Consider the following 24,911-nt stretch of genomic DNA (forward strand, 5'->3'; position numbering starts at 1 on the left):
GAGGGAGGGAGGGAGGGAGGGAGGGAGGAAATGGGAATTCTCAAGCCCCACCTAGATGTAGGAACAGAATGTCAGGGGAGAGAGCCAGCCATCTGCAGCTCAACAATCCCCCCAGGGGATCATGAAACATGCTCAAGTTTGTGCCCCCTCTGCTCTAATTTAACCCTCACAATGATCATGGGAGAGGCAAAAACTGTTCTCGTTTTCCTGGGAATTTTTCTATTATTTTTTAAGATAGAGCCTTGCTATGTCACGACCCTCCTGCCTCAACCTCCTGGTTTGAACCACAGGCTTGCACCACCACACCCAGCTCTTTTTCAGACAGCCTTGCTTTGTTGCCCAGGCGAGCCACCAGCTGGAGATCCCTCACCTCACCTTCCCAGGATCCCTAGGATTACAGGCATGCACCACTGTGCCTGGCCTTTAGGTGGCGCTGGGAGTTGAACCCAGGTCTCCCACATGGTCTCAGCCCCTGGAGCATAGCATTTTAGCAACATGTGCCACAGTGGCCAGGCCAGTTTTCCTAAAGTTGTCCCCTCAGTCCCCACACACAGGGCAGATGTAGGAATCAGGAGCAGCCGGAAGGGATGAGGGACTTGGCTATTGATTCTCCAGCTCAGAGCAGCCTCAGAGCAAGGAGGGCCTCACCATCCTTCCACAGGTCAGCCACAAACTTGTCTGACGAGGCGTTGAGGAGGGAGGTCACGTTGTCGTTCAGCGGGTCCATGTTCTTGGTCAGCCAGGCGCTGGCGTTATAGTCCACCTGCCAAGGACCACCCCAGTCAGAGGCCCCTGCTTTTGCTGAAAAGTAAAGCCCGGGCTCAAGGCCTCTTATCTCTTCCCGGTTCTTCCAAGGCCAGAGCAGAGATGGCGCTGGTGGCTACCACGATGGGACTCCGCCGACACCGGGAAAGAGACCAATAGATCCGCACAGTCAGGCGTTGCCTAACGATGGGAACGCGTTCTGAGAAATGTGTCACTGGGCGACTTTGTCACTGTCACAGACTGGGCAGCCTACGCACGCCTAGGGCATACACTGGGGCCCCTATGCTCTTTGTAGGGCCACTGTTGTCTATGTGGTCCATTGTTGACTGCAACATCATTGTACAGTACATGACTGCTGTCTGAAGGGTCCTGCACACAGTAGAGCATCAACAAAAAGTAGCCATTGCTGGGAGAGACAAGAGGGCCTCGTCTCTATTCCATACCTCCAAACAGCCCTCCCCTGGCAACCTCCCTTCTCCTGAGTCCAGCATAATGCCTGTGAGTTATCAAAGGTTAAGGGATTTGATGACTGAAAATACTCTCCCCATTGACATCTAAAATTCTTCCCTGGTCCACAAAAGGCTAGACAACAATTCTGACTTTAAAGTTCAATGTGAGACCCTTTTGGCCATTCTCTGATGAACAGAATCTTTCATATTTGGAGATTTTGATTTACGAATGTACAGAAAAAAGACAAATAAGCCTTTTTAAAATTCCTGACTTGAATACTAGAGGCACCCAAAGCCTGAATTTTATTGCTGTGTTCATGAAAGGAACTGATAATATGACTCTGCTGGGTTATGATGGGATATGGACTATTAAGATAATGGCTAGACCTGATCTGAGAGGAACTAAAGAAAACACTTATGTAATGGGGACAAGTGCCCCTTCCACACACTCTGGGCCAGCAGGTGGTTAAGACGCTGGACTCCCACATGGCTGACCAAGGTTTGGACCCCAGGTCCAGCAGTTTGAAAATCACACTAGGTACATGTGTATTCATGCCCAAAATCCTGAGAGGAGAATGGAGAAGGGATTGCAGCGTGGCCATCCCTGCTAGGGGGTGATTTCTCACTTTCTCTCTCTCCAGCAACCACACACACCCTATGGTAAAAACCTAAAACCAAAACCTGCACAGGAAGAACTTATACAAGGAAGAACAGCCTAGCCACCATGGTTGGAATGTAGTTAAGTCAAATTTCATCCCTCACAAATACCTAGACAATCACATATAGGACTTGGTTGGAATTTGGCATATATATCAGATGCCCTTGGAGTTCCTAGTCAGGCCACGCTTTCTGTCATCCCCAAATTACTCCTGCGCTGAGTATCCACCTGGGTCCCCTGGGACAGAGTGTGCCCTGGGACCTGTGGCTGGTACCTTCCCAGCATAATGGATGATGGAGAACTCAGTCTTGTCCTTGAGCTGCTTAGGCTTCTGGAACTTGGGGTGGTTGCCCTGCTCCGTGCACAGCTTCTCCACGAAAGACTTGTCTGTGGCTTTGGGGAACCAGCACTCCTCGTCCAGCAGGGCCAGTACGCCTGGAGGGTTGTTCTGTGGAAGACGAGTAGGAACAGGTCAGGAGGAGGGAGGAAGGTGCCAAGACTCAGGCTCACCAGGAAGAGCTGGTCGCCCAAAGGCAATGCTTTTGCTACTGTATTTGCCGACATATGAAGACGTATTTACATATAAAGATGATTTATGCTCCCCTCTAAGTGTTATCTCAAATTATCCTGTGGCCATTGGCTTGTATCAGGGTTGGAAGGCAGGAACTAACCAGTGGCCATAATGTTTGCCGCTGCCCCCTAGTGGTCAATGTACACATCACAGAAATTTTATAATGCTTTCCAATCAATCTGTCTGCTATTCCTGTAAGGAAAGGATTTTCTTGGTGTTGCGACAGTCTACACTAAGGTGTCTGGAGCCCCATCAAGTATGCATGTGTCATTAACTTGGCTGGAATAGTCTTTGTTCACTTTTTGACCTCAGCCTCAGAGAAGCCTTCCCAGATTGCTCTACCCAAAGTAGACGTCCCTAAATCATTCTGGCTTGGTCTTCTCCAGTTCTGGTGGATTCCTTTGTCTGGTTTTGTTGTCTGTTCCCCCAGGAGGTCAGGGACTATGACTATCTGTGTCATAGGTATATCCACAGACCCTAAAGAGGGAGCCGAGCACATAGTCGGTGCTCAGTAAATACTCAGTAGGCAATTACACATGGTTCACCTACAATGAGCTCGCTCTAGGAATACTTTGGGATACATCAGTGAACAAAACGAAGATGCTGCCTTTGGGAATGAATGAATGGGAGGAGACCGGAAAGGAAGAGAAGAGGAGAGAGAAGTCAAAAAGATAACACCTTTCATTTTAAAATGTGGGTTAACAGAAAGTGTGATTTAGGACCAGCAGGTAGCATGGAGGTTGACGTGGCTGGATCCCACATGACTGACTGTGTGGTTCACATCCTAGACCCAGCAGCTTGAAAATCATACTGTGCGTGTGCACCCTGCAGGGTGATTTCTCAATTTCTCGCTTTCTCTGTCTTAATCTCTCTTGGGAGAGTGCATGTAGCTAATAGCCAAAAAAAAAAAAAAATTAAGAATTATTTTAACTTTATTTATTATTATTACTATTATTTTCCAATTTGACCAGAGGGGAAAGTGAGAAAGGAAGCCACCAGGTCCAGGACCTGAACCATGGTCGGCCATGTGGGAGTCCAGCACCTTAAACCACCATGCCACCTGCCAGCCCATGCAAAAATTATTTTTAAAAGTGTGACTTGTACAAAAATGTACAGCCTCTTAGGACTTGGTTATGGGGAAGCTGTGCACATGGGGCGAGTGCAGGGTCCATATTTCAGGTATACAAAGGCCACGCATATGTGCACATGTGCTGAGGACCGCGGCACACCCACGCGCCCCTCACCGGCCGCTCGATGAGCTCGATGCAGGGCTGCAGGTCCAGCCCAAAGTCAATGAAGTTCCACTCAATGCCCTCACGCTGGTACTCCTCCTGTTCCAGGATGAACATGGTGTGGTTGAAGAGCTGCTGCAGCTTCTCGTTGGTGTAGTTGATGCACAGCTGCTCGAAGGAGTTCACCTGCGCACACAAAGTGGGCATCCCTGGAAGTCAGAGGCCTGGGGCCCTGGGAAAGCTCCACCCCACAGAGAGCCCCAGGCTGGACAGTCTTTCCCCAAGGGCCTGTTCCACCATCTCAGCACCCGGCCCCAACAGAAGCTGCCTAGAGTTCCCAGGGCTGCTGAAACTGACCTATGCCCATGGCACAAGGCCCTCCTGTGGCTTGATTCAAGGATGCTCATCTCCCTCATCTGCACAATGGCGTAACTAGAACACCTTATAAGGCATGTTCCCACCCCCATTTTACAAATGTAGAAGCTGAGGATGACAGAGAAAGTAACTCTGTAGTGGACATTTTTGGGGATATCTGCAAATCTCAAGATCTTCCCTTTCTCTAAGAACCTTCCTCCAACCCAGGGGGATGGGATCCAGACTCCATGTGTATAATACATGAAGTACAGCGAGATCCAGAATCAGGCCTATTCTCCACAGGTGACCATGTGGCCCAACACAGGTGATGAGAAGTCAGTGAGACTCAGTTCCAAGATTTTGGGGGGAAACTGTTGGAAAAGAAATGTTCTCTTTTCTGCTAGTCTGGAGCTGTGGCAGCCATCTTGCCACCATGTGGGGAGAGTCCACTTGAGAATGGAACTAATATGGAAACGGACAGAGAGAGAGATGGGAAGGAGATCATATCCTACCCACTGGAACCAGCTGAACCTCTGGTCTCCTCAGTTTCACATACCAATAATTCCCTTTGGAGTCTTTCCTCTCATACCCTCAAGGGTCTAATCTTCACTGGACAACTTCCTACCCCATGGTGGCCATATGCATGCCTTTCTTTGAGATAATGCTTTCTCCAAGGGAGAAGCCTCATCCCAGAGAACCAAAACCAAGGTGATATTATCCCACCAAACTTTACCTCGAAGATCTCAAATCCAGCAATATCCAGGATCCCCAGGAAGGAAGCCCCTTGCCGATGGGTCTTGTCCAGGGCTTTATTCACACGGGTGAGTATCCAGCGGAAAAGGCGTTCATAAATGGCCTTGGCCAAAGCCTCTATGGCAAAGTCAGCCTGTGGGGGGAGTGAGGGGGACACAGTTATTCCCAACAGCATTTTCAAATGAGTCAGGCTGGTGGTTCAGATATTCATTTTCCTCCTACCTGTAATCAGTCCTTTAAAAATAAAAAAGGAAAAGATGCCATCTCTACAACCAGCAGGAAAGTAGCGGTAAGAGATCGCGTGGTCAGACCTATATAATGACAATAGATAACTAAACATTTCCCGTCACAGGGACTGTGGAACCTGTTCCATCTCTGGGATCATTTAGAGATAGTCCTGCCTCTAGAAAAAGTACACAGTCATTTCCACAGATAAATCTCTTAGGTCTGACCTTGTACCTAAGGTACGGCTAAGAGATCAAGGCAAGGTTATGAGTGAGGGGCTCTACTGTTCCCGTTTGACAGTGTGCCCTCAAAACCTGCCATGGGACTTCAAATATTCTAGTATCAGATGGATGAGGCATAGAGATGGATGGATGATGAATGGATGGACAAATGGATGGGAAGATGGAGGAACAAATGGATGAGTGGATAGATAGATAGATAGATAGATAGATAGATAGATAGATAGATAGATAGATAGGTGGATGGGTTAGGAATGGGCGGCTGAGTGGATAGATGGATGGGTGGTGAGTGGATGGATGAATGGATGGAAAGATGGAGAAATAAATGGATGATGAATGGGTGGATAGGCAGATGGGTAGATGAGTGAATACATGAGAGATGGATAGGTAGTGAGTGCATGAATGGATGGCAAGATGGAGGAATAAATGGACGGATGGAGGAGTAGATGGATGGATAGGCAGACAAGTGGATGGATGAGGGAGGGATGGGTGGTGAGTAGATGAATGAATGGAGGAATAAATGGATGGATGGATGGATGGGTGGATGAGTAGATGGATGGATAGATGAGTGGATGGATGAGGGATGGGTGGATGAGTAGATGGATGGATGGATAGATGAGTGGATGGATGAAGGATGGGTGAGCAGGTAGGTGATGGATGGAAGATTCTTCTGGAATAAAGGACAAGTGCACCATTACCTGTTCTTTTGTCTGAGCTTTCTGTACCACATCCCGCCCAACTTTGATACGTGGGGTCAAGATGGCTCTGGTGAAATCCGTCACATTAATTCCCGTGAGGTGGCAAACTTTCTGGGCAGCTGGATGGAGAAAAGAAGCATCTTGAGTACATCACAAAAGAAAAGGCTTGAGGGGCCAGCAAGTGGCATAGTGCTCAAGGCTCTCAACTCCCACTTGGCTGACCCCCATTCAAGTCTGGACCCAGTGGTGTGAAAATCACACTAAGCACGTGTACACTGAAAAATCCCAAGAAAAGAATGGAGGAAGGAGTATAGCATAGCCATCTCCCCTGGAAGGAGTGTGTGTTGGGGGGTGATTTCTCACTGTCCCTTCTCCTTCTCTTTCTCCAGAAAGCACAGGTGCCTTATGGTAAAACAAAACAAAAGTTGGAAAGGGATTAGGAATGGGCGGCTGAGTGGATAGATGGATGGGTGGTGAGTGGATGGATGAATGGATGGAAAGATGGAGAAATAAATGGATGATGAATGGGTGGATAGGTAGATGGGCAGATGGGTAGATGAGTGAATACATGAGAGATGGATAGGTAGTGAGTGCATGAATGGATGGCAAGATGGAGGAATAAATGGACGGATGGAGGAGTAGATGGATGGATAGGCAGACAAGTGGATGGATGAGGGAGGGATGGGTGGTGAGTAGATGAATGAATGGAGGAATAAATGGATGGATGGATGGATGGGTGGATGAGTAGATGGATGGATAGATGAGTGGATGGATGAGGGATGGGTGGATGAGTAGATGGATGGATGGATAGATGAGTGGATGGATGAAGGATGGGTGAGCAGGTAGGTGATGGATGGAAGATTCTTCTGGAATAAAGGACAAGTGCACCATTACCTGTTCTTTTGTCTGAGCTTTCTGTACCACATCCCGCCCAACTTTGATACGTGGGGTCAAGATGGCTCTGGTGAAATCCGTCACATTAATTCCCGTGAGGTGGCAAACTTTCTGGGCAGCTGGATGGAGAAAAGAAGCATCTTGAGTACATCACAAAAGAAAAGGCTTGAGGGGCCAGCAAGTGGCATAGTGCTCAAGGCTCTCAACTCCCACTTGGCTGACCCCCATTCAAGTCTGGACCCAGTGGTGTGAAAATCACACTAAGCACGTGTACACTGAAAAATCCCAAGAAAAGAATGGAGGAAGGAGTATAGCATAGCCATCTCCCCTGGAAGGAGTGTGTGTTGGGGGGTGATTTCTCACTGTCCCTTCTCCTTCTCTTTCTCCAGAAAGCACAGGTGCCTTATGGTAAAACAAAACAAAAGTTGGAAAGGGAGGCACAGCAGGTAGGCTATGCAAGGTCTGTGTGTACACTGCCTTGTCTGGGAGACGTGGAGCATGGGAGCATGAAAGCCCTAAGGACTGCTGATGTTTGGCTAAGAGGCAATGACAAGGTGAGCAGGAAGTATACCCCAACTGGAGCCTTAGGGTCAAGTCCTGGCCCCCTTCCTATTTCTGAGCTGCGTAACGTTGGACAAGCTATTTAGCTTTCTAGAGCCTTGCTCTTCTCAGCTTTAAAAAGTGTCAGCCATTGGGTACCTTGCTGGGTGGCCAACAAGATTAAGTGAGATAAGTCACATGAGTGCCTGCCACGTAGTAACTATCCAATGAGCATTTGCTCCACTGTTCTAGGACACGTGTTGCAGCATTGTTTGAAATGGCAGAATATTGGCAATAAGGCTAGCAGGTGGCATGGTGGGTAAGGAGCTGGATCCCACATGTCTGACTTCATGGTTTGAGTCCTGGACCTGGTGGCTTGAGAAATAGACCTGGCATGTGTGCATGCTTAAAATCCTGAAAAAAGAATCAAAGAGAAGGGATTGCGGAGTGACCAGGGCCCCTGGGGGGTGATTTTTCACTTTCCCCTTTCTCTGTCTCTTTCTGGCATATGCACATGCTCTACAGCAAAAACTTAAAAGCATTAGAAACAGAGGCTGGATGGGTATCGTGGTGAAACAGAATGCACTGTGAGGCTGACCCACAGGGGAGGTTCCATGTAGTTATGCCTGTGACCCGGGGGCGGCTAAAGCTGAGGGTAGACCATAGCATCAAGACCCTGTAGGGGGACCAGCAGTTAGTGTAATGGCTATGTCGCTGGACTCCCATGTAGTCGACTGCAGTTTGAATCTCAGACCCGATGGCTTAAACTCAGGCCGGGCGTGTGTGTGTGTGTGTACGTGTGTGTACGTGCCCAAGATCCCGAGAGGAAAAGGGATTGCAGCGTGGTCATCCCCCTGGAGGGTGATTTCTCGCTTTCTGTCTTTCTGGCGAGTGCATGCGCCTTATAGCAAAAACCTCTCCAAAAAAAAGACCCTGTAGGGACATTGTCTGTCTGTCTGTCTGTCTCTCTCTCTCTCTCTCTCTCTCTCTCTCTCTCATTCTTTCTCTTTCTCTCTGAGGATATAAACTTTAAATTTAAGGGACCAGCAGATGGCATAATGTTTATATCGCTGTACTCTCACGTAGTCAACCATGGTTCGAGTCCTGGACCCTGTGGCTTAAAACACACACCAGGTATATGTGCGTATGTGCCCAAAATCCCAAGAGGAGAATGAAAGAGAAGGGACTGTGGCGTGGCCGTCCCCCCAGGGAGTGATTTCTTGCTTTCTGTCTCTCAGTCTCAGTAGAGTGCACGTGCCCTATAGCCCAAACTCTGTCTCAAAAGCAAACAAAAAATAACTTTAAGTTAAAAAATATATTGGGAACAATCTAAATGTCCATTAAATGGAAGTAAGTGAATGCACTGTGGTCTTTTTCATGAGAACATACTACATAGCTAATAAAGGAAGATCTCTCTCTCTCTCTCTCTCTCTCTCTCTCTCTCTGATTTTGTCCCCCTGGGGAATAATTGGCAATGTCTGGAGACATTTTTGGTTATCAGACTAGGGGCTGTTACTGTTGAGAAAAGATCTAGACCATAGCAGACACTGAGCAGAAACATATTACAGAATGATGCCTACAGAGTGATACGAAGTATGTCAATTTAACACACATTCACAAAGCAACACTCTCCACTGTTCACCAGGTGCTGGGAGCATGAAAGCAGGTGGGGACGGCGTGATCTAAAGTCTGATATGGTTGCTGGAAGGTGCGGGTACGGGGAGGAGCATGGGACCTAGTGGGAAGAACTAGGGGCCATCCATGGTAAAAACTGCTTTCATTTTGAAGACAAAAAAAATCATATATTTATGACCACCAATTCTAGATAAGAGGCATATGGCTGTCACATTAGTGTGTAGTATTCTGTATTTAAATACTTGTTTCTCAAAAAAAAAATTTACCATTAGCTGCTTCCTTAGCATGAACACGAGTACTGCCTGGTGGTCTAGTCCTTGTACCTATTCACTGTACGTGCTCCCTGTTCGTCTGAAATCCAGACGTAACTGGCCATCCTGTATTTTATCTGCTACCCATAATTTTCAGGGGCACTGGAGGTCTGTGTCCCCAGCGAGACTGCGTGTGCCCTGAGAGGACAACCTCTGTTTGGTTTCCCGCGGTAGCCTAGAGTCTCGTCCATAATAGGTGCTGAAGAAATACAGAGAGACTTTAATAAGTCATGGAAAATGGAATTAGAGTACAAGTTGATTTGGGTACAAAAAAATCTGAAGTCTATGCATAGTTTTCTCATAACATGCATTTTCCATGAACATTTTAAAGACCCCATATATTTATTTAAGAAAATCAAGGAATGGGGAAGTTTGAGACGAGACGACCCTAAGGATCTCATCTAAACCAATTAGATTTCTTCCCACCCACATTCTGATTCAAGAAATTGCCACCAGAGGGTCTTCAGCAGCAAAGAGTTTGAAAACAGAGAGGTTGGTGATGGTAACCTCATCCAGTTCTTATTACCATCCCAGATGCCTTTATCCAGAACATAGCAGAAGACTCATGTCGCCCTTGCTCCTGTCCCCAAGGTCATCGGTTACAGGAAAGGCGGCAAGTACCTGTGTTATCTGGCATGGAAGCCTGGTCCGTGTTTCTTTCCTTCTTGAAGACAATATTTCCCAGCTGTAGGACGGAGGATACCACCTTCAATATGGCTGTGATGGGAAACAAGAGCAGACCAGCATGGCCGTCAACACCTGAGCAGCGGCTCTGGAGGTCTGGAGTCTCGGAATCCCCAGGGACCCAGAGCCAGCTGTCTTCCCTCTGAAGAGACTCCGTTCTGAGCTCCTGAGCCTGGGAGGCAGCCGAATTGCCTGACTCCCTACGAATGGGGAGGAAAACCTGGATGGGAAAGCTGAAGACGGAGGTCCCCGACTTACAAGAGGATCATGTCATCATAAACCCAGGGAAAGTGGAAGTCAGAAACGCATTTACTCCTCCTCGCCTACAGAAGATCATAGCCTCGCCTGGCCGACCTTACATGCACTCAGAACACTCATGTAGCCGGCGGGGTGGCAAAACCATCTAATACAAAGCTGATTTTTAATTTTTAAAGTACAGATTACGTACACAGGTAGGGGTTTTGTAGACATGATGGGATGCAAAAACATAAAACACAATATTCAAAACTGCTAGCAACACAGTACAGTGCAGAGCATTGGCTGTTTGGTCTTGAGACCGTGCAGCTGTTTGGCCACATGGCAAGACGGCACCACGCCGCGTTTCACTAGCCTGGGAAAAGATCAAAATTCAAAGCACAGATTCTGCTGAATGCATATCACTTTCATGCCATCAGAAAGTAAAAAAATGCTAAGTCGAAAAGTGTTAAATTGAATCATTGGGAATCCAGATGCTCCTTGACTTACAATGGGGCTTTGTCCTGATAAATGGACCATAAACTCAAAAAAATAAAGCATGAAGTTGAACCACTGTGAGTCAGGAACTATCTGTATCTTCAGATGGTTGCTAAAAACCTTATATACAATGAAACACTACACAGCAGGGAGTGAAAACTACAGCCTCTAGACCTAACCTGACCCGCTGACTGCTATTACAAATAAAGTTTTATTGGGTCACAGACACATTCATTTACGTAGTATCCATAGCCATTCACATGGTACAGTGGCAGAGCTGGGAGTGGCAAAAGAGATGATATGGTTCACAAGGCTGAAACGTTTACTATCCAGCTCTTTACAGAAAATGATAATCCTTGCTATAGAGCAATGAAAAAGAAGGATCTACAACAACAAACAAAACTGACATCTCTCTCAGACATGAACGCTGAGCAGAAGACGTCAGATGCAGAGAAGAACATACTGTATAAACCCTCCCCAAACTAATCCATGTTGTAAGAAGTCAGGATAATGGTTACCCTGAACTGGGGGAGCCACTGAAAGGGGTGTGAGGGAGCTTCTGGAAACCAGTGGGGTTCCCTTCTTAAAATGAGTACCGGTTACACAGGTATGTTCAGTTTATAAAAATTCATTGGGGGCCAGCAGGTGGCACAGTAGTTAAGGCACTGGACTCCCACATGGTCGACCATGATTCAAGTCCCAGACCTGGCAGCTTGAAACTCAGGGCGGGTATGTGTGTGTGCACGCATGTTCAAAGTCCCTAGAGGAGAATGGAGGAGAAGGGATCGTGGCGTGGTCATCCCCCTGGGGGAGGTGATTTCTCACTTTCTCCAGTGAGCATGTGTACTCTTATAGCAAAAATCTCTCAAAGAAAATTCATTGAACTGTACATTTATGACATATATAATTTTCTAAATGTAACTCTTATGTCAATAAAAGCTTTTTTATTTTTAAGGAAAGAAAAACCTATGCTTCTTAACAGATAACTCAGCACATTAGGGTAAAGAAGGTTGGTCATTAGGCCATGTTGACCAGGCGTCTCCACACAAAAACACTGTTCTCAGAATACCTGAAACCCTCGTGGCTCCATACTCAGACTGCTTTACTGTTAAGTGGGAGCAGCCCTCGATTTATAATGGGTCAGTATACCCACTGGTCTAAGTCTGTTCCCACAGGTGTTGGTCACTCACACAGCGCCATCTCTACGCTTGTATCTCCTTCCCATCTGTTCTATTACTTACTTACCTTTTTCCTTTAAATTCACTTGTTCGCTTTCCTTAAATTTATTTTAACAGGAAACTATCTGCTTCACTTGCCATAAATAGATGGCAACTATAAAAATAAATATTTTTATATTGACTAGTATAAAAGAAACCATATTATCAAGTTCTAGATTAGCATTTGGGGCTGAAGACCTACTAGGTGTCAAACTGCCCACCTCTCTTTTAAAGTCATCTTGGTTTCCACCTGAGCCTTGAAACAGATTTTTCAAAGAATTTCAAAGAACAAACACCTCCTTCCCATAGTTGAAGGCAGAGTCTTGGGAGTCCATGAGACCCAAGAGTGAGTTCAGCTCCCAGCAACTCGCTGTGTACCTTTGAGTAAGTTCCTTTACTTCTCTGTGCCTCAATTTCCTCATCTGCAAACTGAGGACAATAACAGCTGCCTCATAAGGTTGCTGTGATACTAAACAATACACAGAAAGCACTCAGCAAATCGCTTTGTCACCGGATGTCTTCCTTTAAATATACTCTAAGTAGTTCCACATCAGTCAATCTTTTTTGAAATGCAATTTAAGTGATACCATTGTTTTCTTTCACAAGAACAGACAACAATTTAATATATCCTCTATCAACCGACATTTTGGTTTCCTTCAGTGTTTCATTATTTAAATGAAACCACCTTGAGGGGTCAGCAGGTAGCATGGTGGTTAAGGTGCTGGACTCCCACTTGGTCGATAGCAGGTTTGAGTCCTGGATCTAGAGGCTTGAAAATCATGCCAGGCGCAGGTGCGTGTGTGCCAAAATCCCAGGAGGAAATGGAGGAGAAGGGATTGAGGCATGGCCATCTCCTTGGGAGGTGATTTCTCATTTTCTCACTGTCTTTCTCAGGTGACTACATGTGCCCTATGGCAAAAGTCCTTAAAAAAAAAATAAGCCTCCTTTTTAATACAGAATCCCCATTTAAAAAGAAATAAAATATCAATAAAACTACCTTGAATATCCTCGTTTGAGGAAAAGCAAAAAGGATTTAGCAAATGCCTGGCACACAATGAGTATTTAATCGTTATTTGTTTGTTTTTTAAACAAGATTAGAAGCAAAAATGGCTCATGTTCCAAATAAAATGAATCATTCTCAGAGAGTTCGGGTCATTGACAAGGAGGCTGAAACCAGTGGACTCTGCTGTGGGACTCTGGCCAAAGCCCACAAACACCATCCATGTCTTTGACCCACTGCGCCTTCTTTTTCTGGACCCCAAGTTATCTCTGGAGGAGCTGCCCCCTCCCCTGGCACACACACTGCGTTTCAGTAACTGTAGTTCTATTCTGGGGCTCTGATGGGGCACGAGCGTGGGAAGGAAGGGAAATTTTCCATGATCTTACCCGAGCATTCCCCAAACAGATGAACCTTGAACACCAGAGCTTGTCCGACCCAGAAGAAGAAGCATTTCTTACAGTGCAGTGCCGAGACCAGGACTGTCTTTGAACTGTTCTATTCTTAAGACCAGTGGGTTTCTGGGCCATTGTTTGAATAATTCCAATCATTATTGTTCTGTCACCAAAGCTGCCTTTCCAGGAAGAGCTCAAGTAAGCCCCTGCCTCAGTCACTGCCCCCCTTCCCCAGCTCCCTGCTCACATGCTCTGGGGAGGCTGACATCCTGACCTCCAGCTCCAAGAATCCGTTCTTAGAGACCACAGCCATACCCGGAGCTTTCCACAACCCTGGCTACAATGAGTAGCACAGAAATGTGCACATCAACTTGGGCCAACCAACCAGGGTGCACAAGACTCCATCCAGGCACCTGAGCTGGGAATCTACTCTGCTCTCTGCCTGTCAACACAAAGACTCTGTGGCCTGGAACCCAATCATGTTGCTGTCAAGAAACTGCAGCCTACATAGAGTCAGCGTCGTTGAGACAGAGGACAAAATAATCAGGTTCTAGAGCAATCTTTTGAGCCCCTAGATCCCACTGTGCTTGAAATCTGTATCCCTGAACTTCTGAGCATTATGAGTGAATCATTGACTCTTTGGCTTAAACAACCCAGGCCACTTACAACTAAGAGAGCCCCAATTTATAGAGCCACTTTTCCAAATCACCAATAGACCACCTACAATAAAACACATTTTCCTCCTCCTCCTTTTTCTCTTTTTTTTTTAAGGCAGAGAATTAAGATCAGAAATCCAACCTGACCAGAGAAGAACCCCTGGCAGTCCCCAGACCGCAGGAGTGAAGACTTACACAGCTGCTCCTCTTCAGTGAAACCCATGATCCCCATGGCCTCCAACGTTTCCTGGAACATCTCGTCGTCCTGGGCGGCCGGGATGGGCACAAAGCCATTGGAGAGGAACGTGTAGTTGTTGAAGCCTTCCAAAAGTAAGTCGTCTAGGAGAGGAGGGAGGCTGGGGTCAAGAGGGCAAACTTCTACTTTCAACTTTCCCTCCCCCAATTCCTACCTTACTTTATAACTGATTTTTATCTCTTTGAACTATTTCTGGGGTAGTTGGAGAAACAGAAAGCCATGATTTTTCCCAGAAACTCAATATATTATTTTAGAAATTTATTTTTTAAGTCATGACTTTCCCAGCAACCCAATATATTATTTTAGAAATTTATTTTTTAAGAAATATTTTACTATATATGATTGTACACATGTTGTAATATATATACCGTTATAGTGGGCTATTCCTAGACGTGAAATTTAGATGTTGACTTCCTGCTAGGGTGGCTGAGAGTTTAGCCTCCTTACATCACGCCTCCCCCTTTTCCCCAATTAGTTCTAGTTGACTCAATTGATAAAGTTTGTATCAGAGGTTGGCAAATTTGGCCCACTACCATCTTTATAAATAAAGCTTTATTGACACGTGGTCATTCTCATTTCCCCCTGTACTTTCTATGATTGCTTTAGTTGAAAAGTTGCAACAGAGACGATGTGGTCCTCAAAGTCTAACGTCTTTGCTCTCTGGCCCTTTGCAAGAACATTTGCCAGCTTCCTGTTGACCTGTTACATCTCTTAGCTGTTGTTCTCTGTAAAGCTATCTTCTCTGTGGTTGGTCAGTCCTCTTTTCTTTCTCTTGCACTGTCTGCTTTTACTGCTTCCTCCATGGGTCTCCCAGAACAATCTTGAATTACATGGATCTCTTTATACTTTTGGAGAGACGCCAGCAAGATACTTTTCTTTTTAATCAAAGGTCTTTTATGGATCAAGTCACTGGAAAGCTACTTGATCAACTCGAGGTTAAACTGACCTAAGACATCAGTTAACTTGGATTTTTGGATTAATTTAAATGCCTGATTAAAGTCACAAGGATTTGGGTCTTGGCCAAGAGTTCATTATCTGAAGTATGACTACATGTACAAATATTTTATTCTCTCTAAAAGCCTCACCTCTTTTCAGTTCATCATCAAGAATACAAATGGCCCCAGGAATTTACTAGTGAGCCTGCCTAAGTTCTAGCGAAGCAAAAACTAGAACCCAAGTCACCAATTGGCCAAACTACTGACTTGGGTGCCAAATAGAGGGAGGAGGATGTGAACATTTGGCCCTGGCCACCCCATAGTGTCCTGCACTGTCACTGCTAACTTACTGTCCTTGCCAGTACACAACATCCACCACATCCTCCTTAGGTCCAGAATTGCTCTCCTGTATCCCATGTGCTCCAGAAGGCCAAGGATCAAGATTTAAATAATGGGTAAGTCCACCCCCTAGTGGCAGTGCTCTGCATACATCTCATCACAGCAGAGGACGAGTTCACAAATGTCCTTCTGGTAATTTTCTTTTCTTTTTTAAGAGGTTTTTGCTATAGGATGCGTGTGCTCGCCAGACAGACAGAGAGAGACATAGAGACAGAAAGTAAGAAATCACCCCCCTGGGAGGATGGCCACACTGCAATCCCTTCTCCTCCATTCTCCTCTCGGGATCTTGGGCACACACGTACACGTGCCCGGCGTGAGTTTTAAGCCACCGGGTCCGGGACACGAACGACGGTCGACTATGTGGGAGTCCAGCGACATAGCCATTACGCTAACTGCTGGTCCCCCTTCCGGTAATTTTCTTAACCCTGGGTCACAAATGATAGGGAGAGGAACCAGCAAATGGTGTAATGATTACACCACTGGACTTCCACATAGCCGGCCATGGTTCCAGTCCTGTACCCAGTGACTTAAAAACTCATGCCAGGTGTGTGTGTGTGTGTGTGTGTGTGTGTTGGGTGATTTCTCACTTTCTGTCTCTGTCCGTCTCTATCTCTCCAGTGAATGCATGAGCCCTGTAGCAAAAATCTCTGTCTAAATAAAAAAAAAAAAAAGAAAGAAAGAGGAGATAGGGAGCAAAGTTGGTACTGTTCCCGTAAAACTTTAGACTTATTCTTGTTACTAAGATTTTACAGTATATCTATGTTCATTAATGCATTCCCCTTTTTTTCAGCTATGTGATTTGTATTGTCATCATGACATTTTTGCATAGAAAAATATGTCATGACTTTCCAAACAGCCCAATATATATTTTTAGAAGTCAGTACATTACTGCATGTCCAGAACCTATAATTCCTACCGGATCTGGTATGCAGTATCTTGTATTTACATAAGAAAATACTCCCCCCACAACAGAAGTCAGCAAACAGCCCACTGCCTGTTTTTGTAAATAAAGTTTTATTGTCCCACAGCCATGCCCATTGGTTTACATATTGCCTGTGGCTGCTTTTTCTTTACAGGGCCAGCAGTGAGCTGCCATGACAGAAATTATGTGACCTGCAAAGCCCAGAAGACTTACTACCTGTCCTTTGATAAAAAGCTTGTTGACCCCTATCCTACCAAGCCCACTTCAAAGTCACTTTCAAAACATGTACAAGAAAGAGCGTCTTCAAAAAGCTCATGGAAGATATGTATTATAACAAAGCTATGCATGGGTTTCAGTATCTGTTGCACAAAAATATACTCATACTATAATTCCATTTGTCCATGAACTTTTTGGAGTTCCCTCATAATGAAAAGTGCGTACAGACAGATGTTGCCGATGTCTTTCTGAAAAAGTTCCACTGAGTCTGCAAATTCCTTGTAAAACCCAAATGCATCTTAGTGGTGCAAGTTTTATACCTTGGCAAACAAGATAAATGTCCTTCTCCCTTCCTTGAAGACATAGACTGGTCTAACTGAACGCAATGTCTTCCGGTCTAGTTGGTCTTGATTCATTTAGGAGCTCAGATTTAATTGGAGTTGATGTCTACTCTGTCACATAGTAGGTGTTCAGTAAATGAGAATGACTGAACCACAGCCACACCCACTTGCTGGAGGGATTGAGCACCTGCCAGCCCCAGACACAGTGCCTTCTCTAGCAGGATCCGAGTGCATTTTAATAGCCCATCAACGAAGCCTGGATCCTGATGGGAGAGCAGGAGAGCCCTCCCAGCTCCATAGCATCGCTTGTCACTTACTTTTCATCTTATCCTTGGCTCCAGCAATCAGATAGTAAAAGATGTGGAATGTCCTCTCGTCTCTGGCTTGGCGAATGGCTCGAGATTTTTCTAGCAGATCTGGTTTGGGAGGAGTTAAGGATTCTCGGGATACTACAGGTGGTTCCCTCCCAGAAACCTAACCTTCCTCCCCTCTCCTGCACTTCAGCTACTGGAGGACAAACCTCCAGGACTGGGGAGTGGCTCCCTGAAGAGTTCTGGAGAGCCTGAGAGCTGAGTAGAGTCAGCTATTCTGACCGAGTCACAGGGCTGACCTCCAGTTTTGACCATGGACTGGCAGCTTAAGTCTGACCATCACTTTGGTGACCAAATGGGACCCCGGATGCTGCTGGCAGACCCCAGGCCCAGGAAAGTAAGAGGACAGAGCAAAAGGAAAGCATAAAAAGAGAGGAGTCAAAGGGACCTGGAATGGAGGGCTATGGTAGGACACGGTGAGACGCTTCCCCGGCCACCACAGCCAGCTCGGCACCCCTGAGGTTGGCAGTCCGAGACAGGACAGAGCAGAGGTGCTGGCACCCTCCCGCCCACTCATCCCTGGGCTAAGTGCTTGGTTTGTATTGCCTCAGCAAAGCCTCACGAACTAGCAGGTGCAAATGTTAATACAGGAGACAGAGGCTCAGAGAGGTGAAGGCATTTTGTAAGCCACACAGAAGAGAGGCAAAGTTGTCCTCCCTATTCTCTGACCAAAAAGAAGTCCTGACGACTGAAAAGGAAGAGTACAAACGCTCCTACTAATTAATCCAAGGAGAGCCGCGGTGAGGGCACAGGGCAGGGGGACGCTGGGTTGGTGCAGCAGGAGGATTTCCTCAGCAGTAAGTGTGATGGTGCGGGTTCAGTTCCTAGGCCACCCTGACACTCTCGATACAGGTGGACATGTCTGTAACCCTCACTAACCGAGAGGCTGGAGCAGAAGGATCCCCACACGGTGAGCCCCAACACAAATACCTGTCTGTACCCGTCAGTCGGTCTTTCTCTCTTCCTCTCACTCTCATAAAGAAAACAAAGCGGCCTTGAGGGAAAAATCTCATCTCCCCAACTCTGCTTCACAGAGTAGGGGAGAGAACACGACCTAAGCCGGTGGATTGGGGGACACAGAGAAGAAATGGTCGTCTCTGTTCTTCAGCTATCAGGGTGTTACTGATATTGATATGGTCAAATCAGGCCCATGGAGCAGTAATGGAATGGTCTGCAATATCGGGCCCACATGGGAAGGTCCTGGGTTCACATCCCGAGGCTTCCTTGTACATGCGGGCCGTACTCATGCCCATGCGTGACCCGGGCAGGCGGAAGGCTGAGGGTGGATGGCGCTACAAAGACTCTGCTGGGATGTGTCCCTCTTCTCAGAAGAGATAAATAAACTTTTAAAAAGAAAAGAAATACCCTTAAAAACAATAGAAGCTGGTTTGGATTTTGGGGCTTAAGGAGATACGAACTGCCGTGGGTGCTTCTGTGTGTGAATACAGACTTCTAAAAAAAACAGATGAATGTTGATTTTCTAGGGGGAAAATTGGGGCAGATTAAAGTATGAAAGTGCAAAGGTCGGGTTCATAACAACACAACAACAAAAATAACGACACGACAGCCACCACCTACCAGAGGCTCACATCTGGCCAAAAGCCAGAGGTGTGCATAGCATTCATTTCACCACTGCGGCTCCACCACGCAGGAAGCTACGTTGGGGCTCAGAGAGGTCAGGTGACTTACCCAAAGCCTGACAGCTAGTATGGCAGCGCTGAGAACCAGACGAAGACCTGTCGCTTGGCAGTCCATCCTCTTAGCCAGGGTATAAAATACAACCTGGACTTCCTGTGGGTCCCCCATCATCACACACTACCTCCCAAGCCACTGGGGAACACAGCACGCTGCAGCCTGAGGGCAATGGAGAATCTATTGAGGGTGATCATCGCCGGGCCCCAGCCCTGCTCCCCAAGCTCAGAAATATCTAACTGAGCTCCACTTTGCCATCCAGGTTCTCCAGAGAAGCTCTAGCTGCTCTTGCAACACCTGCCTTCCTGCGGGGAAAGTGTCTCCGCCGACGTCCCACTACAGAGCAGAACCAGAGCCGATCATGGACCAATCTCTAGGAATGGCGAGAGTACCTGTGTTTGTCGCTTGCTTGGATGACGGCTCGATGAAAACAAAGCAATGAGGCTCCCGTGCCAGCCACAGCCTACCCAGCCCTCGCTCTGTCCCCGGATGGTGCTAAGACCCTTACACAAAGTGATTCGGTTTGTTTTCGGAACTCTTCCACAACACAGGTACGTTTTCATTCTCCTTTCACTGACGAGGCACAGAGAAGTTGTGTAGTTGGCCCAAGGTCACTTGGCTACCAGACAAGGGCTGTGTGGGGTTCGAACCCGGGGTCTGTGTTTGTATAACCGGTATACCTGCTGCTGAGGGAAACCACACACAGGGACTCCTCGCTCTGGAAGGAACCCACCAGCCTGAAGACAGGGGGTGACTCTTGTGCCTTCCTTGGGCCTCTCAGCCTCTGGGTAGGAGGGGTGCTGGTCCCAGCCAGCCCAGGCTCAAAGGATACATGTCTCAATGTTGGCCCCCACGATGTAGCCGGTGACGTCGAAGTTGATGCGGATGAACTTGCCCTGCCGACAGGAAAGCACAGCATGGTCCACCGCCCAGCGCCACCCCAACCCCACCCTGCTGCAGGCAGGTGGGGAGGAGGGTGTCAGGGAGCATGGGGCGGGGTGCAGAAGGTTCGTGCGAACACTCAGAGCCTCTTAGCTCAGCTCGTCAGAAAGAACAAATGTGTTCTGCTGAGCGGGGACCTCCCAGCCTTTAGTGATGGAGGAACTTGAAAAGTACACTCACAGGTCAGTTTCACTTGCTCTTGTAATAACTTAAGCCAATTGTGGTTATCCCCATTTCAAAGGTGGGAAAACTGAGCCTGAGAGAGATCAAGAGCCATGCCCAGTGCAACACTGCTCTAAGAGGTAGAGCCTTGTGTAGGAGGCAGGTTTCTTCCTTAGCGGTGACCACTAAGCCCCTTTCCCAGTCCCTGCTCTGGCAGAAAAATGCTGCCTCCACCTTGCACCCTATCACCCACCTGTAGCTAACCTTGGTGGGATGGGCAAACATGCAGATTGAGGTGCACTGCCCAAGCAGACCCTGCCCAGGATGTCCCGTAGGCAGAATCGGGCACACCCTGGACCTGGGGTGATCAGATGGCTCCCTCCACCTGTACCTCACCTGAGCCACACAACCAAGAACTGGACCTGGTCCCTTATCCTGCACTCCAATCCTTTTCCCGTGGAGGCCACTGCTGCTTTTGTACAATAAAACAGTTTTTGTCTATGTGTCCTCAGCTGCCCACTTTCAGAGTTTTCTTGCCTGTTAGGCTCAAGTGAGAAAGGGGAGGCCCTTGGAGTCTGCAGAAGCATGTGTTGGGTGAGGGCACCCCCTGTCTCACTGGTTGCTGTCTTCCCAACTAGACCAAGAGACCAAGCTTCGTGGAGACTGGAACCACATCCGGATTATAAACTGTGATCCTGTGAACCTAGTTCAGTGCCTGGTATTCAGTAGGTACTTAATAAAAATTAACTGAGCAAATGACTAAGCAAAAGAGAATAGGGCATGTAGAAATGCCTACCAGAATGGTTGTACGCAGTAGACATCTAATAAACATTTGTTGGTGCATGTGCCTGGTACGTAGCTGGTGCCCCATTCATGCTTTTTCTGAATGAATTACAAATACCAAGGCCTATCAGAGCGCCTCCTACCCCACAGATGCTCAGCGAATATCTGCTAAGAGAATAATGGATGGACGCAGATGGAGGAGTGAATGGCAGGAACCCCTGCAAGACTGTAAGGTCAAGAAAGGACAGAAGACAGCGAGACGCTGTGTGACAGCACTGCTGACCCCCAGGCTCAGCCTCCCCGACATGCATAGGCTCTACAGTCCCAGCAGGAGATGATGCCATGGGACTTGAGACTTTTCCAGAAAACCTGCATGGCTTTGCTACTTACGAAACGTGACGAGTTGTCATTCTTCACGGTTTTGGCATTGCCAAAAGCCTCTAGGATCGGGTTTGCTTGTAGAAGCTGCTTTTCCAGCTCTCCCTAAAATTTATTCACATCTAGTTATTGGAGAAAACCACCACAGTCCTGACAGTTCTGCTCTAGATGGATGTTGTCACAGAACTCTGCCCTCGCCACGCCAGTTCTGCCCCATCCCCTGCCTCCTCTTAGACCCTGGCGCCAACATCCGGATTTCTCAAGGATCTCAGAGGAGCAGTAGACTGAGTTCCCTGATAGCTAGGACGTCTGTCCCCTAGCAAGGCCACTTTTTGGACCATCTGGACCTGCACAAAGATGCAGTGTCACTGCTGCTCACAGCCACATCACCAGGGACATGATTGATGTCATAGTAAACGGAGCCCCATGGAGTGTGCAGTGCACAGTCTGCCATCTTGCAACTGCTCCTGCTTAACAGCCTTTACCAAGCTGAACAACTGCAATCCTTCTGATTACTTTTAGTGCAATTTTTTCAAGTCACAATTTTTCCTTTCTTGGTACTGGTTTATCTAAAGTCTCCTATGGAAGACAAATAAGGAACAAAGCTTCAAAGCAGGCTGCCTGAGCTCCATTCATTGGGTTAAATGCAGCTGAGACTGCACACAGCCCAGGCCCCTCTGCACGGGCTCCTGTGCACAACCGCGGTCACGTGAGGAGCTGTGGCAGGAAAGGACCAACGAGGTAAGTCAAGCCGGGAAAGCGAAGGAGCAGCTCTCGGTCTAGCCCCACGCAAGGCTGCTGCAGACCGGCCCCGAGGCGCCCTGCCCGAGCTCCTACCCAGGCCTTCTCTGGGGAAAGTAGGATTCTGGGTGTTCTCTTCTTGTTCCCCCCACTGCCTTCCCTTCTTTAATTTTCCAGGCAGCAACGCTGGGCTAACCCAGAGCTGGGAGCTGGGAAAGTGTCTCAGAGGGAAAGTGTGGGCACCGTTTTCTGCTCTTTCCTTAGCCAGGAGGGCAGCGTGGGCAGCCGTTCCTCGAGGGACGACACAGGAAACTACTATGTATTTCTGCTTTTATTTATTCATGTCCCTTCCTCCTTTCCAGCTCCCAGAGGAAGATGAAGTGAGAGCCTCATCCCCATGGAAATCGCAGGCATCAGTAGAATTGCCCCAATTAAGACTTGTGGAAAGCTATGGGCCATGGGCCTTCCTGTGTGAAGGCGGCCTGCTAGAAGTCTCATCCCAGAAAGGGTGCTCTTTTCAGGAGATGGAGAGAACCCAAGTCTGAGCTGATGGGAAGGTCCTCTCAAGAGAGCTTTAAGCACAGGACCCAGGCCAAACCCCTCATTTTATGAGATGGTAGCCCGGGATCTAACAGAGATGGATCTTTCTGAGTAGGATCTTTCTAGAAGCCATAGAAGACCCCTAAGGGTCTCCTCCAGGCTGGGACCCAAATGCCAGCCCACGAAGCTCTGTGTTAGAGAGAGGTTTACATATGCAGAGGTCCAAGCAGGACCGGGTCACGTGTTGCATAGCTGGGGCCTTACCGTGCCACCAAAGCTAGTGCACTGCAAACCAAGACTATTTCTGGAGCCTTGGGTCAAGCAACCAGCATGCAGAAGACAGACACGCACTGCACACGCATGCACGAGGACACACTGGTGCGTGGGGCAGGGCTGAGGGAGTTTAGGATGATGGCAGGGAGCAGGGGGAGGCATGCTGTCACTGTGCCATCCATCGACTGTCACTGAAGCCAGAGAAGCTTTGGAGTCTGACAGTCCTAAAACGCTCAACCAGACAGGACAGACGTTGCTAGGTCGTTCCAGTCGGGGACTAGGGCTGGCTGCATTGGCAGGAAGTGGGTAGGTTTTGGGGAAGTTCATCCCAGACTGGAACACAACCCAGAGGGTTCCGATGGAGTCCTGTGGGTGGCCAATGCACCCCCACACCTCGGCCTGGCATTCAGCACCCACAGGACGTATTCGGCAGTGTTGGTTGATTGGGGGTGTGCCACTCAGGAGCCTCCCCCGTTCTACATGGCTATGGGGCTCTGTGGGTGCAACAGGAGCATGCATCCTAAATCCACACCGTGCCTCCCGTCACACCAGGAAAACACGCTGTTACTCACGTAGGCAAAGGATGGACCTTGCTGCGGTTGAACGATACAGTATGAAACAAACGTCAGTGTTATTCCACTCTCACATTCATCAGGGGCTGGAGAATATATGATCTCAATCCCCCCAGACAGCCTGGGCTCCCCAGAAGAACTAGGGCGGCAGCTCCATTTCCTCCACTCTGTTTTCTTTCTCTCTGCATTTCCCTGATTTTCCCAATGTCTTAAAAGACCCAATCGGTACGAAGGTTTTCATAATGGCTGGGACCATATGGGCTGTTTTTTATTGAGAAATTCTGGCTATACAGCACATGTGCACACCAGAGAGACAGAAAGAAAGAGAGGAATCACCCTCCTTGGGGGGATGGCCATGCCACAGTCCCTCCTCCTCCATTCTCTCAGGATCTTGGGCACACACACACGTGTTCCTGGCATGAGTTTCAAGCTGTTGGATTTAGGACTCAAACTGCAATCGACCACATGGGAGTCAAGTGCCTTAGCCACTATGATACCTGCTGGCCCCCATATTTTAAAATGTTATCCAACAAGACTGTGTCTGAGATGAGCTTACGTTTGCAGGAAAGAAAGTGTCTGGAACACTGTAGGCCCTTGATCTAATAAAGATCAGTCATAAAGGATTGCCTCATAGCCTGGTGCTTAAGGAAGCCAGGTCCCACATAGCCAACTGCAGTTCAAATCCTGGGTCTGGCAGCTTGAAAACCATACTGGGTGCACGTGCATGCATGCCCACAAGCCCGACAGGAGCGAGAAATGGGGATGACGTTGCAGCATGACCATGCCCTATTGGATATGCCTGCTCCCCCCAACCCCCTGTCTCTTTCTGGTAAGCGCATGTGTCTTCTGGCAAGTTTAAATAAAAAATAGTCATTAAGTAGTATACTTTCCCAATTTTAGCATATAGAGAATGGGAAGAAAAGGAGAAGCGGTATTTTCATTGCCACACAAACTCTGGGGCCATTTGTCCCTACGCACTGTGGCTGGAAAGCAACTTCCCAGAGTCTGAATGCCCATCCTGGCAGGCCCTGGGGCTCCTGCATTTGTTTGAGGAAAAGTTCCCCAGACCTATGCAGGTGCCCACCCAGATGCCCAAGGGCCTTTGACCAGCTGGCCACTGCTGCTCCAGAGCAGCCTGGGGCCTGAAGTAAGCTCCGGAGTGGCAGGAACCAGGGACACCCCTCGCCAGGGTCAGATCTCCATGCTGCCATCTTCCCGCCCCTAAGAGGTCAGGCAGAGTGCTGGTCAGTCCCAGCAGCCTCGCTGCCTGCCCCTGCTCTGGAACGGAGGAGGCGGGCTGACACAGAGCAGAGGACCCTGGGAGGATGCCTGCGGACACCTGCTCCTTCCTGTCTCACAAGCTCTGACCGTGTGGTGTTCCTG

At 47.9% G+C, this 24,911-nt stretch overlaps 1 protein-coding gene across 1 annotated transcript in view; it reads right to left on the reverse strand.

Moving 5' to 3' along the window:
- The window catches only part of MYH11 (myosin heavy chain 11), a 124,934-nt gene that overhangs the window by 43,151 nt on the left and 56,872 nt on the right, over positions 1 to 24,911 (reverse strand). The window contains exons 6-16 of the mRNA XM_006146566.3: positions 23,529 to 23,549; positions 21,415 to 21,507; positions 19,970 to 20,033; positions 17,392 to 17,490; positions 14,201 to 14,344; positions 9,946 to 10,041; positions 6,839 to 6,957; positions 4,763 to 4,915; positions 3,688 to 3,861; positions 2,147 to 2,320; positions 649 to 763 (exon numbers count right to left, since the gene is read on the reverse strand). Coding sequence (XP_006146628.1) covers positions 649 to 763; positions 2,147 to 2,320; positions 3,688 to 3,861; positions 4,763 to 4,915; positions 6,839 to 6,957; positions 9,946 to 10,041; positions 14,201 to 14,344; positions 17,392 to 17,490; positions 19,970 to 20,033; positions 21,415 to 21,507; positions 23,529 to 23,549 — 1,252 coding nt within the window. The remainder of the gene's footprint in view (positions 1 to 648; positions 764 to 2,146; positions 2,321 to 3,687; positions 3,862 to 4,762; positions 4,916 to 6,838; positions 6,958 to 9,945; positions 10,042 to 14,200; positions 14,345 to 17,391; positions 17,491 to 19,969; positions 20,034 to 21,414; positions 21,508 to 23,528; positions 23,550 to 24,911) is intronic.

Source organism: Tupaia chinensis, unplaced genomic scaffold, assembly GCF_000334495.1.
Source record: "Tupaia chinensis unplaced genomic scaffold, TupChi_1.0 Scaffold000182_1, whole genome shotgun sequence".
Classification (NCBI taxonomy): Eukaryota; Metazoa; Chordata; class Mammalia; order Scandentia; family Tupaiidae; genus Tupaia; species Tupaia belangeri.